At 45.5% G+C, this 15665-nt stretch overlaps 1 protein-coding gene across 2 annotated transcripts in view; it reads right to left on the bottom strand.

The window, feature by feature from the left end:
- Window positions 1-9983, bottom strand: part of CD9 (CD9 molecule) — a 36021-nt gene extending 26038 nt beyond the window's left edge. The window contains exon 1 of one of the 2 annotated variants that reach the window (XM_030538835.1): window positions 9755-9983. In XM_030538835.1, the coding sequence (XP_030394695.1) occupies window positions 9755-9820 (66 nt within the window). In that variant the 5' untranslated portion in view covers window positions 9821-9983. The remainder of the gene's footprint in view (window positions 1-9754) is intronic. The other variant, XM_030538826.1, reaches the window with a different exon arrangement.
- Window positions 9984-15665: the final 5682 nt, after the last annotated feature.

Here is a 15665-nt window from a genome sequence, read left to right as displayed (position 1 = left end):
ATGGTGGCAGTGCATTGCAGTCAATAAAAACCAGAGTATTTCCACAGCTGTGAGTATCCTAGTGCTGCATGGAACAGAATTAGGAGAAGAAAGCTAGGGGGGAGGGGGAAGAGTATCAATAATAATTTTTGGCTACTACTTGACTGGTTTTTCCAGGCATCACTAAATGACTATTCCTCATTTAGGGTTATCCAAAAGCAGGCCCTGCCCTCCCCACCTTAAGAATGGGAGTGTAGAGTAAGTCAGTGTGGTCCCTCCTCCCCTCCTTCAAAACAACAACACTACCAAAACATTTACCTCAAACTTTCCACTGGTACAGAAACCAAAGCAACTTCTACCCCTACATATGCACGCCTATATACTGCCTTGGGCCAAGACCAGACGTGATACTGCAAAGCATGTAGAAAAGTTCTGAGATTATTATGAGCAATTTAGGAACATGTCTGATTTTGAACCGACTAAAACTTCTGGCTCACTATAGACAAGAAGAAAATCACCGATAAGAAAACCAAATAAGGATTTTGAATGGACTGAGGTTAGCCTTAGTAATGGTATCACTATCCACAGACTTTTCAGGCTTCTGAGATGCATAATGCATATCTGGCAATTAGAAAAGAGTCAGCAACTGTTTATTATGATCATGTTTAATCCTATTTTGCTTTGAAAATGTATGGGTTGGAAAAAAGATGTTTTCTTTCTCATTAAGCAAGTTCCAGTTCAAGAACGTTATTTGCAAAGTTAATGCAATGCCTACTGTACTGCAACAGCATTTATTGCAATAAAATGGTATGACATTACAGGGAATTCTTGAACCAAAGCCAAGACTAGTGGCCATTTTACACAAGTTACTATTCAGAAGTCAATCTACTGATTTTACATTTATTTAAATTGTAAATTAAGTTAAGATTGCTAGAAATCTAAATATAGATAATTTCACATCAGATTTCTCAGGGCAATATACTGCAATTGTGTTCCTGACTTTCCACTACATTTTACATGGAATTCAAGTACATACACTGGAAATTAACATATCAGTTCAACTGAACACAAGTAGCATTTTGATTCAGGCTCTACAGCCCATGACTAAGTCAACAGCCTTGACCATTACACAAGGCAGAGAGAAAATATTTTATAAAAATGCTTGGTTCCCCACCTCCCACCCCAAATGTGTTTGCTGTGAGAAATCTTTTCCTCCCCACTTATTTGAGTGGCTTAAGGCAGGGGTTCTCAACCTTTTTCTTTCTGAGGCGCCCCCCACCCCCCAAACACGCTATAGAAATCTCCATGGCCCGCCTGTGCCGCAACAGCTGTTTTTCTGCATATCCAGTAGGATTAAAAGCCAGAGCTGGCATTAGGGGGTAGCAAGCAGGGCAATTGCCTGTGGCCCCACAACATAGGGGGCCCTCCAAAGCTGAGTTGCTTGGAATTTAGCTTTAGCCCTGTGCGGCTTAGGTTCAGCTTTCTGCCCTGAGCTCCAGAGAGTCTAATGCCAGCCCTGCTCTGTGGTTTATTTTGGCACCCCCACCAAAACCTGCTCACAGCCTCCTAGGGGCTCCCAGACCCCTGGTTGAGAACCACTGGCTTAAGGATGTTTGTTCTACATTTGTCAGTACTTTAAAGAGGCTGGCTGTTTTTCATACAATCATAGAAATGCAGCACTGGAAGGGACCTTGAGAAGTCATCAGATCCAACCCTCTACGCTGTGGTACTACAACAAACAGATGAACTAAGTGCTCTATCACACAGTGGATCAGCCACACACTGAAGAAAGGAAGAAGCCTCCAAAGTCCAGTCTTATCATTAACCATAGTTTTACCGGAATCATGGCCTCTGTAAACAACGGTGAGTGAGCGATACAAAATAGTACTTCCAAACAGAGTTCAAAGATTTAAGTCACTTGATTCCACCCCCCGTTTAGGTCGGGTTGAGGCTTTGTAAAACTAATTTTAGCATGTGTTATTGCAACTTTAGATAAAAAGAACATGTATATCATAATTTATTATAAATTTTAAACTGCCACTGCTAGTAGGGCATTGTCTTTGAATATTGCAAGACTGCTATAAGCAAGAAACCAAAAAATATTGAAGATTAAAGCCCTGATGCTGCAAACACAAACTTACTTTAAAAACTGACTGTAAGTTTACTCACATGAGTAGTTCCATTGCTTTCCACAGGATTAGCCAAGTGCTTAAACTTAAGACATGTTTAAGAGCTTGTCTTCACTCTGGTGCTAAATTGGTGTCGCTGAGATTGATGCAATGGATTTGATTTAGTGGGTCTGGTGAAGACACGATAAGTCAATGGGAGAGTGCTCTCCTGTTGACATAATTAATCCACCTCAATCAGAGGTGGAAGCTATGTCGATGGGAAAGCATCTCCCACTGCCTTAACATGGTGTAAATTAATGTAAGTTACGTTGCTTGGAGGGAGGGGTGTTTTTTTACATCCCTGAGCGACGTCACCTATGTCGACTTAAGTGATGGCGTAGACAAGTGTTTGCAGCATCAGGAACTAACATTAAAAACTCTTCATGGCATAAAATCTTTGCTTCTTCCAAACAACATTACTTCAGTGATAATAATGAAGTTATTAGACATTCAGTATGTTAAAGTTACTGTGAACATTTTTTATATACAGGCCAAAACTTTAAAGAGCCCCTAAGGGCTTCTGAAAATCTCAGCTTAAGTCCAACTGACTTCAAACTCTGATGAAGGAGTTTAGCCCAGTCAAAACACATCGGAAAAGCGGATTTGTGGAAGTGCAATACATCAGAAGGTGGTGATTATTGCAAATATAGCACTCCCCCTCCCAAGTTATTTTTTAGCACTGATTCCCTCTTTATCTTTCTCCCTCACTCCCTTCACTTCTTTTCCTCTAACTTCTTTCCTCTTTCACCCATTCCAGCTGCTATGGTCCCTGGCTCCCCCATCACACCTAAGATAGTTGGTGGCTCCAACTGGTCTGCTCCCAGGTTCTTCCAACACCAGTGCCTGGGCCACACTGCTCCCCAGCTCCATTCCAAGTAGCCTGTCACTATGCACAAGTGGAATTGCCCAAGCCCAGATATAGAATTTCAAGACAAAAAATTGGCTCTGTAAGCTAAGTATTTTTAAGGAGCCACTCATAAGTGTGGTTAAGGCCACACACCTCACTACACTGATGAGGAACAGGAATCTATAAAGCCTTATTATCTATATTCTGAGTTGCACCAGTTTGACTAAAGGTACAGTTTAAAAACAAATTTACAAGCCTAATGTAAACACCAGAATAATGGTAGTAAGAGGTGTGAGCTTCTCAGGGAATTCCCTCACCTGGAGGGAAAAAGAGAGGAAAGTATGGTTGAAGCACCATCCTCTTCATACCTTTAAAATTGGGTGGGGAACCCTTGCAAGTTCAATATTCAAAGAGGGAAAGTGCCAGAATGAAACTACACCCTATAATTAGGTGAATAAGCTTAATTAAGTGGTACAGTCATCCTTGAAGTTTGGGGGTGGGCAGGAGGGAGGAATTAAGAGGTATCTGGTTAACTACTATTTTCAAGTAGCTAGCCAAACTGATTCTAGTACAGTCTTTATGAGCTTGATCTCTCATGTGTAAATTTCCTAGGGATTCACAGTCCTCTGCCTGAGTCACGATATGCCTGTACACCTGTGCTTAAAAATCAGAGTCTTTAAAACAGCTTTAAGGCAAGGGCGCCTCAGTCCAATTTTAAGATAAATCATATAAAGTTGACTGACATGTAACTCTAAACTCCTCATTAGGTAAACTTATTTACAGTGGCTGAGAATTATCACTCACTTAACCCAGCATGCACCCACACATACCTCCCCCCGCAAATTGTGCCCTGTATGAGTGACCCCTCTTAAGAGCTAAGGATTATTAATTAAGGCTTGTGGAGGCATCGGGTTGCTCCTGATTAACTTTTCCTCATTAACTACATGGGTGGACACTCTTTGGACTTGTCTACAGAGGGATAGCCTGGATTAGTTGTTGCAGAATAAGCTATTCTACAATAGAGCCCAGTATGGACAGTCTTATTCCACAATAAATGACTATGGACAATTGAGGGCTTGGCTACACTTGCGAGTTAGAGAGCATTAAAGCAGCCATGGGCACCCTAGCTCACTACCCATCCACACCGGCAAGGCATGTATTGCTCTCTGACTCCACAGCTAGAGCACTCTTGGTACTCCACTTCGGCGAGTGGAATAATGTTTGATGTGCCTTGTCTATAACGCCCAGGCACCAGTGTGAATAACTGTTGCATTACTGCACTCTGATTGGCCTTTGGAAACATCCCATAATCCCCTTAAGTCAAGTGGCCACTCTTGTCATTGTTTTGGAATCACTGCAGGAATACGGATATGCCCTTTCAAAGATCTGTTTCTGACAGCCGGAATGCTTATCTGCTCCAAGACAAAGCAACCACTACTGTGGAACGGTGGGGGAGGGGGGCAGAAGAGGAGGTCTGCTGCTGTCTGAATTTACAAGACAGCATGCTGACATGCTCTCAGCTCCCCCAAAACCCACTCTCTCCACCCCCCTACATACACATAACACACTCCCTGTCACACTCCACCCCAATTTGAAAAGCACGTTGCAGTCCTTGCATGCTGGGATAGCTGCTCACAATGCATCACTCCCAATACCACTGCAAGTGCCGCAAATGTGGACACGCCAGTGCGCTTGAAGTTCTCAGTGTGGACAGACTGCAGTGCTTTCCCTACTGCGCTTTCTGAAGGCTGGTTTAACTCAAAGCACTCTACATCTGCAAGTAGAGCCATGCCCTCAGGAACAGTTACTGTGCTGTAACTTCACATCCTACATGAATCGACATTAACAGTTCAGTTTCTCAGGTCTGGTGTACACAGGGGGTGGGTGGGTGGGGGATATTGATATAAGTTACGCAACTTCGGCTACATGAATAATGTAGCTGAAGTCGACATTCTTAGATTGGCTTACCATGGTGTCTTCACCATGGTGAGTCACTGCTGCCGCTCCCCCGTCAACTCGGCCTGCGCCTCTCGCTGAGCTAAGTACAGGAGTCAATGGGAGAACACCCGGGGGTCGATTTATCATGTGTACACTAGACGCGATAGATCAACCCCCACTGGATCGATCACTGCCCACCGATTCGGTGGGTAGTGAAGACCTACCCTCAGGGAACCTGTTTCAGGGCTTGTCTATGCTCAAAAGTTAATGTCACTTTATTCTTCCACCCATCCACAATAGTAATTGTGGGTGGATGAAAGTTACTCTTATTCCCAGCCCAAAATGTGTCCACACATGGAGTTAATCAGGAGCAACTCTTACAGAAAAAGGAAGTATTAAGAGAAAGATATTTAGTTTAACTATTGATGTTAAAGATCTAATTTGTCTTCAGGACCCTCTGGCTACTAGTCATCAGGGAAAGGTGGATGCCTCCTGCAAGTGGCAGTGGGGCCACTCAGGAACAAGAATTCCTTTCCCAAGTCCTCACTTCAGAAACAGTGCTAGCCAGCACTCAGCTGTATGGTGCACTCACTCCTCCATGCCACTCTCCCCAAGTGTCTAGCTAATTCCAGCCCCTGCCCTCCAACCACTACACACCTTCCCAGAACCCAGAAGATGGACCAGCTACAAGTGCAGGTAAGTCTCTAAATTTAAACTTTGGTACTCTAAAAGTCAGTTTAAGAATGAAGGACCTTCAGCCTCTTAAGATTTTTGACACAAAAAAGCATCCCTTTATTTTAGTCCTCAAGGCAAATAAAATATCTATCATTTTATCCTAGGACACGTATATGAAAATATGGATTCTCCTCATCAATTTTTTGTACTGCAGTAGCACCTGGAGACCTTGTTCAGGTTTCAGAGCCCCATTGTTCTAGGCACTCTATACACAAAATAAGAGATGGTCTTTGCCTCAGTGGTTGAGTCTTCACTAGGAAAAAAAAAAAGGTGTTTTGTTGCCTCCTGGGAGCTAACCTGTAACTTCACAATGAAGACTAGGCAGTCTGTAGTTTTTCTACATGTGTTAGCAGATCAAGGTAAGCACCAGAGGGTAGCCTAGTGTTTGCCTCTACCAGCTAACACATCTAAAAACTACACACTGCCTAGTCTTCTCTGGGAAGTTTCCTCCTGTTAGCTAACATGAGGTAACAGGAACACAGGTTTTTCCCTAGTGAAGACAAGGCCAAAGAGCTTATAGTCCATGTACTTTCCTTTCCTTTCCCCATTCTCTGACTCACTGATGCTACCCTAACTCTTTATCTCCTACAATGTGGATCTAGAAGCTAATCCTAAACAGTCAGTAAAGTGGTGCTGTGCTGTACCAGAGAATGGCTAAGAGCTCCCTGGCTAACAGCATTTCACTGTAAACGTCCTGCCAGTTCTCATGGCTAAACTAAGGAACTGTAAATTGAGCATCTCAGCAGATCTCAACTGCTGTGGCACCGCATGGAGAGAGAAGTACTTTTTACCATTTATAGATTAAAACACATGCCTTAAATTGCATGCATGAACAGATTATGCATCTGTTCAAATCACAGAGCGTACCAGCCTGCTGCTGAGCAAGCAGGATACTGCATTATGAGCTAGTTGAAGTATATGAATAGTTTTACAGAGTAACTTCATGTACAATCATCCATTCCAGTAATCCAGACCTCTGGTAGACACCATTATGTAAAATACTAGAATTTGAATTCATAAATTTGTTTACCAGATAAATTTTTGTTCCCAGCTTCCCATCCTCCTAATCCAAGTTAATGTTTAGTGAATATCAGATGTGGAATCACATTTTACATAGTTGAGATATGCAGAGACTCTGAATCCAAACACTTTCAATCTCTCGGCAGGAGATTATAAATCTAGGTGTTCCCAAAAACTAAGTGTTTTGATTTGGCTAGTTATAGAGCTAGAATTTGTAGTTTGTGCCTGATAAAAATCAGAGAATGTATTCAAGGCCATCTCTACATAAACAGATTACTAGTGAGGTATATTTCACTTGAACACATGCAGTTGTTTTTTCCCTTCTAGTACTGCATTTACTCATGGGGTTGTCTTTTCCAGGTTTCACTATTACTGCTAGTCTGCAGGTCAAAAAGGCATTTCCTGGATTTTTGAGGGTAGCTTTTTTGGCGGAGGGGGCGGAGGGGGAAGAGGAAGTAAAGAGAAGAGGTGTGAGGTGTTGGCTGAATCTTGATTATTTTTAAATAGTGGATCTTTTCTTATTTTTTGAGAAAACACACACACAGTTGTACCCAAACCTGAGTCCCTTTGAGTCACATGACCTTATTTCCCAGACATTTACAATGAACTTACAGCAGTGTCTATTACCTTCCCTGAATTTACTCATGTTTGTTCTAGAGTCCAAAACAGAAGATTTGTATTTAGCAGTGTAAACAGCCAAAAAATAGATGTTACCTGACTGTTTAAATAGAAACCACAGGGAAAGGAAATAAAGTTTGAGAGGCCACAGCTTCTAAATGACAACTGCAGTCACCTGAGGTATTGCTTTGCAGTGCTCCCTAGCTTTCATTTCTGTTATCTTGCTCCAAAGGGATAAAATATCTTTGGACTTCCTCGGCACATGGCACTCTGAGAAAGCACTATTAAGTATGTCCCAGAGAGACGCTCCCAGCTTCAGGTGAAGATTCCACCAGCAAACAGCATGAGTTTAAACTCCAGGGGAAAAAAAATGTGTCTTAATTGTGTGTGTCTGTTACCATGGGAACTTACATACACAACAGGTTTGCCTCCCCCATGTTAAAAAGCAGGCTAGCTGGTATGCTTCTATTATATTTCTGTAGAACAATGGGTAGAAATTGAAGTGAAATTCCATTACAAAAAAAAATGAACTGAGGATATTCAATGGGATGAGACATTTGGAAAGCAGTAATATTCATATGCAACAAGGCTGACAAAACATAATAGGCCAGAGGCAAGTTTGCAATGTGTAATTGTAGCTCCACCCATCTCCCCAAAGGCCAGCTTTGAGCTGCATACAGAACTCTCTCATCAGAGTTACAGGTGCAGTGTATTTAACACAGCATACATTTTGAAACTAAAGCAATACTGCTTAGATTAGGATTTTCTTCAGCAGATACCGAAGACATCTCTTTAAAAAAGTATACAATTAAGAAAGGTTAAAGTCTTGTTTGAACATTATGAATCACTTTCTGCTTGTAATCAAGTCTACTAGCCTATGGAAAATGAGTCTCCCAAGGTAAATAAGGAGTCCGGTGGCACCTTAATGACTAACAAATTTATTTGGTCATAAACTTTCATGGGTAAAAAACCCACTTCTTCAGATACATCAGAAGTGGGTTTTTTAACCCATGAAAGCTTATGTCCAAGTAAGTCTGTTAGTCTTTAAAGTGCCACCAGACTCCTCCTTGTTTTTGTGGATACAAAATAACATGGCTACCCCTCTGATACTTGACACCAAGGTAAATGGAACATCAATAGTCTGCAATATAGGAAGCAATTTTAAAATCCACTGCATAGGGTACCATATCCCCTCCACCTTCTCTATTAGGGTTCTACCATAGTTTGCTGGTGTTCATTTAAAATTCAAGTTTTAAGAAGGTCAATTACTTTCTGAGAGTATACTTATACAATTATTTGAAGTTAGCAAATGTCTATAGAAGTCTCTACCTGGCCTCTTCTCAAAGGCAGGCTTGGGAAAATGTGGCTAAATGGAACTGCCTGGCAGGTATGGTATATTAAAACTGGACTTGAAGTCCCGCAGGCCTTGGGTGAGCCTGCTGCCTGAGTGTTTTGTGTCTCAACTACCCTGAACTAGGCAGGCTGCCAGCTGCTGCCTGCTACCGCACTGGCCGCTCCCTGGGAGCACTGCCACTCAGCCTCACCCTGGATTACTGGCACGGCGTCTAAGGGGGAGGGTGGGGTCGGGTAGGAGAAAGGCCCTTTCTAAAAACGTCGGGGAGACACCCTTTGAAGATCCAATACACTCTCCCACTGGAGCACATCGAATGCGCTCCCCAACAAGTTTCTCCGGTTTGGCTCCGTTTACAAATCAACACGAACCGGAGGCTGACCGTGCTCGCACCCTGTGAGACTGGGGGCGGGGGGAGAGGTATTCAGGGGCAGGGGATACAGAGAGGCAAGAGAACCGGGGTCCCGTCTCTCCCCAACGGGAGGGGAGAGGAACTGGGAGCGGGAACCAAAAGACGCTGCTCCAGAAGGCGAGTCCTCTCCACCTCCACTCGGAGACGCCCACGCCCGGGGGGCAGGGCCGAGGTGCGACGCTCCCAACCAGCCACGTTACCGGGGGGAGGGGGGGGGAGTGAGGCAGGTTTGCCCGAGCGCCCCGCGGTCGGGTCTCCCCTTGTGTCGGCAGCAGGGAGCGGAGGCTTCCCAGGGTGCAGCCCGGGGACCGCGCCAGCCTCGCCCGGGGGCAGCCTGCAAAGAGCCACCAGCCGAGCGCTCGCCGCGGGGCCGGGCCCGGACGCCGCCCGCCGGGGCGCCCTGCCCAAACAGCAGCGGCGCCTCGGCCCGGGAAGCTCCGGCACCGCTTGGCGAGCTGGCCCCGCCGGGGAAAAGCCAGAATCCCGCCCTGGAAGGGGGGGGGAGACCGACTCTCCTCTTCCTCTAAGCTGGGGGGGAGGCACTGACTCCCTCCGGGGTAGCACCGGGGGGCTCACGACAGCGTCCTTCCCTCCCGAGCCGCACCTGGCCGGGTTCCTGCCCAGGGGTGGGGCCGCCCTGGTGCCGGAAGGGGGCACACGGCGTGGGGGGCGCGCTGGGCTCTTACCCAGAAAATGAAGTTGAAGCCGAAGAGCAGGTACTTGATGCACTTGGTGCCTCCTTTCACTGGCATCCTGCTGGCGGGTGCGGGCCGGCTGGGGGCACTGGGCAGCTGCTGCGGGGCTCGGCGGACGGAACGGGACGCGGCGAGGAGACTTTCAAAAGTGCCACTCCTTAAATCCGAGTTTCCGTGGAGCAGTTCCGTGCGCCTCCCCCCGGCTGCCCAGCCCGGCCCCCTTTTCCATTCCTCTGACTGCCCTGCCCCTCGCCCCACCCTCTAGCCCTGCCCTGCCCTCTGGCAAGTCATGGCTCCCCTCCCACTATCCCTGCTTTGCCAATCTCTCTCTCCTCTACCCTTCCCTGCCCTGCACCTGCCTCTCCGGCTAGCCATCTCTGCACAACGCTAGGCCACCTTTGTGTGCTCCCCTTGTGCTCTCAGCCCTGCTTCTCTTCCTTTCTCTGCCTCCTTGCCCACCCTTCCTCTGCATTGCCTCCAGTCACTTCTGCCCCTACTCCCTCCTCTGCCCCTGAGCTCTTAGCCTCACATCTGCCTCTGCCCCTTCCCTCTCCAACAGCTTCTTGGCCTGCCTTTGCTATGGTGTCCACATTCTACCTCGCACTAGACCCTGGTCCCACCCCCAACTGACACACACAGATCAAACAGCTAACAAAACCCCCAAACATGTCATTGGTTTTCATGCTGGAGGGGAATAGCATCAGCAGTACTGTAGGAACAACAGCTGATCCAGAAACTGAGGGGCAGCATCTAAGTGGGGTGCTGTCCCAGAAACACTGGATTCCTTCTAGGAGAGAGGGCACCCTGGGAAACAGGTCAGAGGCAATAGGTACCTTGTACTGGAAAAGGGAATTTAGCTAACAGAGAAGTGTAAAGCCTGAGATTGTCTTTTGTTTATTTTCTGTGTAATTTGTGTGTTAGCTTTCCCTTCTTATTTCATCTTTGACTCTATGATTTTTCTATTAAATAAATATTTTGTTTGTTTTTACCCCAAGCAGGTCTGTGATGTGTAAACTATATGGAGGGTGTGTGCCCAAGTGAACGGATAATTGGGGCAGGTTTCACTCCATCATGGGTGATGACCCAGAGGAGAAAAATCTAAGTATCTGGTAGTTATAAACTTGGGGAGATGGATTTGTGGGGACTCAGGCCTGGAAGGGGTTGTTGAGGTCACCCTGCAAAGAGTAACTAGGTTGCTGGAACCAGGGTTGAGACCTTTGTGCTTGTGGGCTGGTTACTTATGTCAGAACTCTGAACCACAGCACAATGGGAGTCTGCAGGCGGGACCAAGTGAAAGTAGTTGGAGCTCAGCAGGGTGGGGGGTTGATTTGGTTGGGGTTCCAGGTGTAGATGGTTGGGGCTCAGTGGGGAGGATGTCTGGGGGGGCTCATCTGGGTGATACAGATGCAGAGGAGGAAAGGCTTGTCAGGATGATGGTTTGATGGGCCTGCTTAACAGAGGACCCCCAGCTGTTACCAAGGGGATCTACATGCTGGACCGCCACTTCCCCATCCCCTTCTCTTCCCCATCCCATGCCCGTTCCCCATCAATCTATCTCCTCCCCATCACATCCACTTTCTTCCCCACTGCCTCTTTTCCCCAGCCCTGCTTCCTTCATCCTCTTATCTTCCCCATCCCATGCCCCTTCCCCATGGCTCCATCTCCTTCCCAGGCTTGGAGGGCAGGGGGGAAACCGCTCCCCAGCAAAAGCCAGTGGAGCGGGCTGGGAACGGGTCGCTCCACTTCCTGCTGCCTGGTGATTGCAGGGCGGGCCCGACCCCGCACTCACAGGGTGGCGGGAAGTGGAGTGACTCGGCTCCAGCTCGCTCCGCTCTACTCCTCTGGCTCCCAGCCTTGGGATTGGGGGGCAGGGGGGAACCGCACCCCAGCACTCACTGGTGGCATGGAGTGGGCTGGGTCTGGATCTCTCCACTTCCTGCCGCCAGTGAGTGCAGGCCTGACCCTGCTGCAGTCCTAAGGGGAAGGGCTGGAATGGGGGCGGGGTAGAGCGGGGCAGGAAGAGTCAGGGCTGGGGCAGAGCAGGGGTAGGAAGGGGGAGGCAGGGGTGGAGCAGGGGTGAGGGCTTTGAGGAAGAGGTGGGACAAGGCGGAGCAGGGGCAGGGGCAGGGGCAGGGGCAGCTTTCCTGGCTGGGTGAGTCAGCCAGGGGATTGGGCTGGCCAGGGGCCCTTCTGATTGTGGACCTGGTGCCACTGGCGCCGTGGTAAACCCGGTACTGCTTGCCAAATTGCCATTGGAACTAAGGCAATTTACACCAGCTGAGGATCTGGTCTGGGAGTCACAAAACAGAGTGGAAACCCAAACAGGAGTGAATGAAATGCAAATAAGAACTCTTTAGAATAAGTGACCCCAAAATTTAAAGGATGGTAAAATTGAATATTTTTCAGAACTGTCCAGGATAAGACTTAATGTGAAAATAATGTGATAGAGGAGCGACTGCAATGGAAAGAGATTTCCTGTATCAGTTTTCAAATAATAAGAAAAATAAAAATAAGAGAGATTCTCCCATTAGAAAGCAAGAAAGAAAAATGCATAACATGGGGAGAAATTAAAGAGTTGGCAGAAATGATCACCATAATATAGAGCCAGAAATAGACAATGATAGTAAATGGACACATGGGACAGAACTCCACTACTGCAGGACCTGTGATCTTGGAGGTGGAGCATAGGGCTGTAAATCAGACCTGCCTTTTGTTCTTGACTCTGTGGCTGATTCTTTGTGTATCTTTGGGCAAGCCACTTAAACCCTCTATGCCTCAATTTTCTCATATAGTCAATGTGGATAATATTGACTTTTTACCTTTCTAAAGTGCCTTGAGAACTATAGATGAAAAACACTATATACCATAGATAAAAAACACTGTATAAGAGCTAAATATTATTACAGTAAAGCCTAAATGTATTTTATGTTAATTTGGACAAAACTTGTATGTTTTGAAATGCCAATAAATATTTAGACTATGGATCCAACTTGCAGAGACTGCTAACGGCTCACTTTTCCTCAGCCACATGTCCCTTTGTACCTCTTCTCCATACGCTCTCCCACACAGAGACACCCACCACTCATGCATGCTTTCTTCTGGTGTTTGTTTCTCTTAAAAATGCTCATCCCTCTTATGTACACTGCCCAAAGCAAATGATATCTTGTATAGCTTTGATATTTGAGGGAGGGTGTTAATTGCAAGGTATCTGAAGTCCTGGAGGTACCAGTCAGCCTGAAATTCAGGCTGGAGAAGAGAGGTTCTGGAATTTCCCAGAGGCATTGCTTTAGGTTATGTCTACACTTAAACCAGTACAGGAGCACAGCTGCAGCACTGTAGCTGTGGCACTGTAGTGCTTCATTATGGACACTTACTACAGAAACAGGAGGGATTCACCCTTTTCTGCAGTTAATTCACCTTCTTGAGAGCTGGTAGCTACGTAGATGGAAGAGGTTAGGTCTGTTTAATTACATCACTCAGGAGTGTGTTTTTTTCACATACCTGAGTGATGTAGCTGAGGCAGCCTAACTTTTTAGTGTAGTTCTGGCCTTAGACTTAGGCCTGGTCTTCACTGGGTGGGGAGGGGATCGATCTAAGTCATGCTACTTCAGCTGCATTAAGAAGTCGATGTACTTAGATCTACTTACCATGGTGTCTCCACTGCGGTGAGTTAATGGCTGATGCTCTCCCGTTGACTCCGCCTGCACCTCTTGCCCTGGTGGAGTAATGAAGTTGACGGGAGAGCACTCGGCGGTCGATCTATCGCATCTAGAATAGACACAAAAAATGGACCCCTGCTGGATCGATCACTCCCCATCGATCCAGCGGGTAATGTAGACAAACTCTTAGCGACATTGAGCCCAATTCTCGCTACACAGCTCCCACTGAAGTCAGCAGAAGTTTTACCTTTTTGATTCAGGGCAGAATTGGGCCTGTTGGGACAAATTCTGTTTTAAGTTCCACCAGTTTAAATCTGGACTAACTCCATTGGCTCATTAATTTGGATCAAATGCCTGATTGAGACATTTAATTGATTTCTGCAGTTCTAGGATGGATAGCAAGATATTACCAGTGAACAGTGTGACTGTACACTCATTTCCTCTGTGTTCTATTCTCTGGTCTGATAAATGGCACCAAATTGCAGTTGGTAGGGGCTCAGTGAAAACAGAAAGGAGCCTTGTCTTGCCTCAGGATGTAATTCAAAACTGTCAGAATATGTCTTGGTTAAGGGACAGGCTTCTTTGGGGGCTATAGAAGAAAACGTAATTTAGGAAATACATTCATGACGAAAATTAAATTTCTCAAGGACTTGAAATAATAAGGGCAAATGGACAGATTCCTCAGTCAGGAGACACCTTCTTTCTCACTGAGGGTGAGGAGAAGGCCTTCAAGTTTCAGCATGGCCTGTGTTATGGTATATTCATACAATTTTGTTTCTTGTTGATCTTTTTAAACTGAATCTAAACTGGTCTGAATGAATGTTTCAAGGTGAGACATTTATAAAGTCTTACATGCTGATTATGTGCATTTAAGGGTGATACTAGTGGTAATGTTTCCTGCTCTCTGCATTTTTTTTTGTTTTGCTTTCCTCCCCAGAATCACTGTTATGGTCCTATCATAGTGGCTTCAAGGACGGTTCCTAGTGAGAAAGAATCACTTACCATCAGGAACTTCCATGGAGAAATCTTGATATTCAGAAATTTACCAAAATCAACTCCATAACCATCTACACTTGAAGACTTGCTAATTTTCATGGGCTGATAGCCTGATTATTTTGTCCAATGTCACTGTTAAACTAAATAAATCAGATATACTCCCACGGGGGTCAATGTTGCATAAGGACAGCGTTGCTGCCTTGCACAGTGAGGTTTTGGTCACATAAACAGGTTCATTTCCTCCTCAGATTGTGCAACCCAGAAGGCCTTCATCCTGGGAATTATAGTGAAGGAGAAAAGGGGCCTACTTTACACCAGGGAGTATCTATGGGACCTCATAATTTTAATTAAAAAGTCGTGAGACCTAATATTTTAGTTTATATAAAGTTGTTTGTCATGGAAAATTAGGAGAAAAGTCACCTAGATACCCTTTATTTTAGAATAAAGTGTTTCTTCTGTCTCTGACTTGTCTACATTGGGAAATTTACTGGCACAGCTATTGCAGAATAAACTATTTTGCTACAGCTATTGCAGAATAGCTCCCCATGCGGACACTCTATTGTGGAATAAATGGGACTTTATTTCAGAATAATTACCCTGCTCACAAAGAGGAGTAATTATTCTGGATTAAATAATTTATATTCCAGAATAGAGTATCCATATGGGAGAGTCATTTCAGAATAGCTATTCTGAAATAGTTATGTTTGTCAGTTTGCCCTGTGTAGACAAGGCCAGCTTTTTCACAGTCTCTCTCTCTCTCTCTCTCTAAGGGCCTCATTTTGCAAACATACACATGCTTAACTTAAAGCCCATGAGTAATCCTACTGAAATCAATGGAACTAAGCCATACATCTCTCATTCTCTTAATTTCGTTTCTCTGTATCTCCCTTTGTTCCTTCTTGTTCCTTCCCCCCTTCTTTCCATTAATTCTCATACTTCTGTTCTCCTTTTCAATCTATCCTTAGCTCCTTCTCTTCTCCTTCCCCATCCCACTATTTTCTTCATGGATTAGTAGAGAGGTCAATGGTGGAGAAGTCTCAGTAGAGGTGAGGGGATATGAAAAGAAGTAGAGATGGACAGAGGAAGGTTGTAGGAGAGGGGAGGAAGAAAGAATAATGTGTGTAGAAGAGAGGATGGTGAAAGAGGGCATAAATATATTGAATGTTACTCCCTGGAAAACGTATCTGGTGTGGACAGGTCAACACAGTGTGGCTGTTGTTTGGAACAGTGGTTCTCAACCAAGGATT

Source organism: Gopherus evgoodei, chromosome 1 (assembly GCF_007399415.2).
Source record: "Gopherus evgoodei ecotype Sinaloan lineage chromosome 1, rGopEvg1_v1.p, whole genome shotgun sequence".
In the NCBI taxonomy this organism is placed as follows: Eukaryota; Metazoa; Chordata; order Testudines; family Testudinidae; genus Gopherus; species Gopherus evgoodei.
The sequence above is the reverse complement of the archived record's forward strand: the minus strand, read 5'-3'. Positions and strand labels throughout refer to the sequence as shown.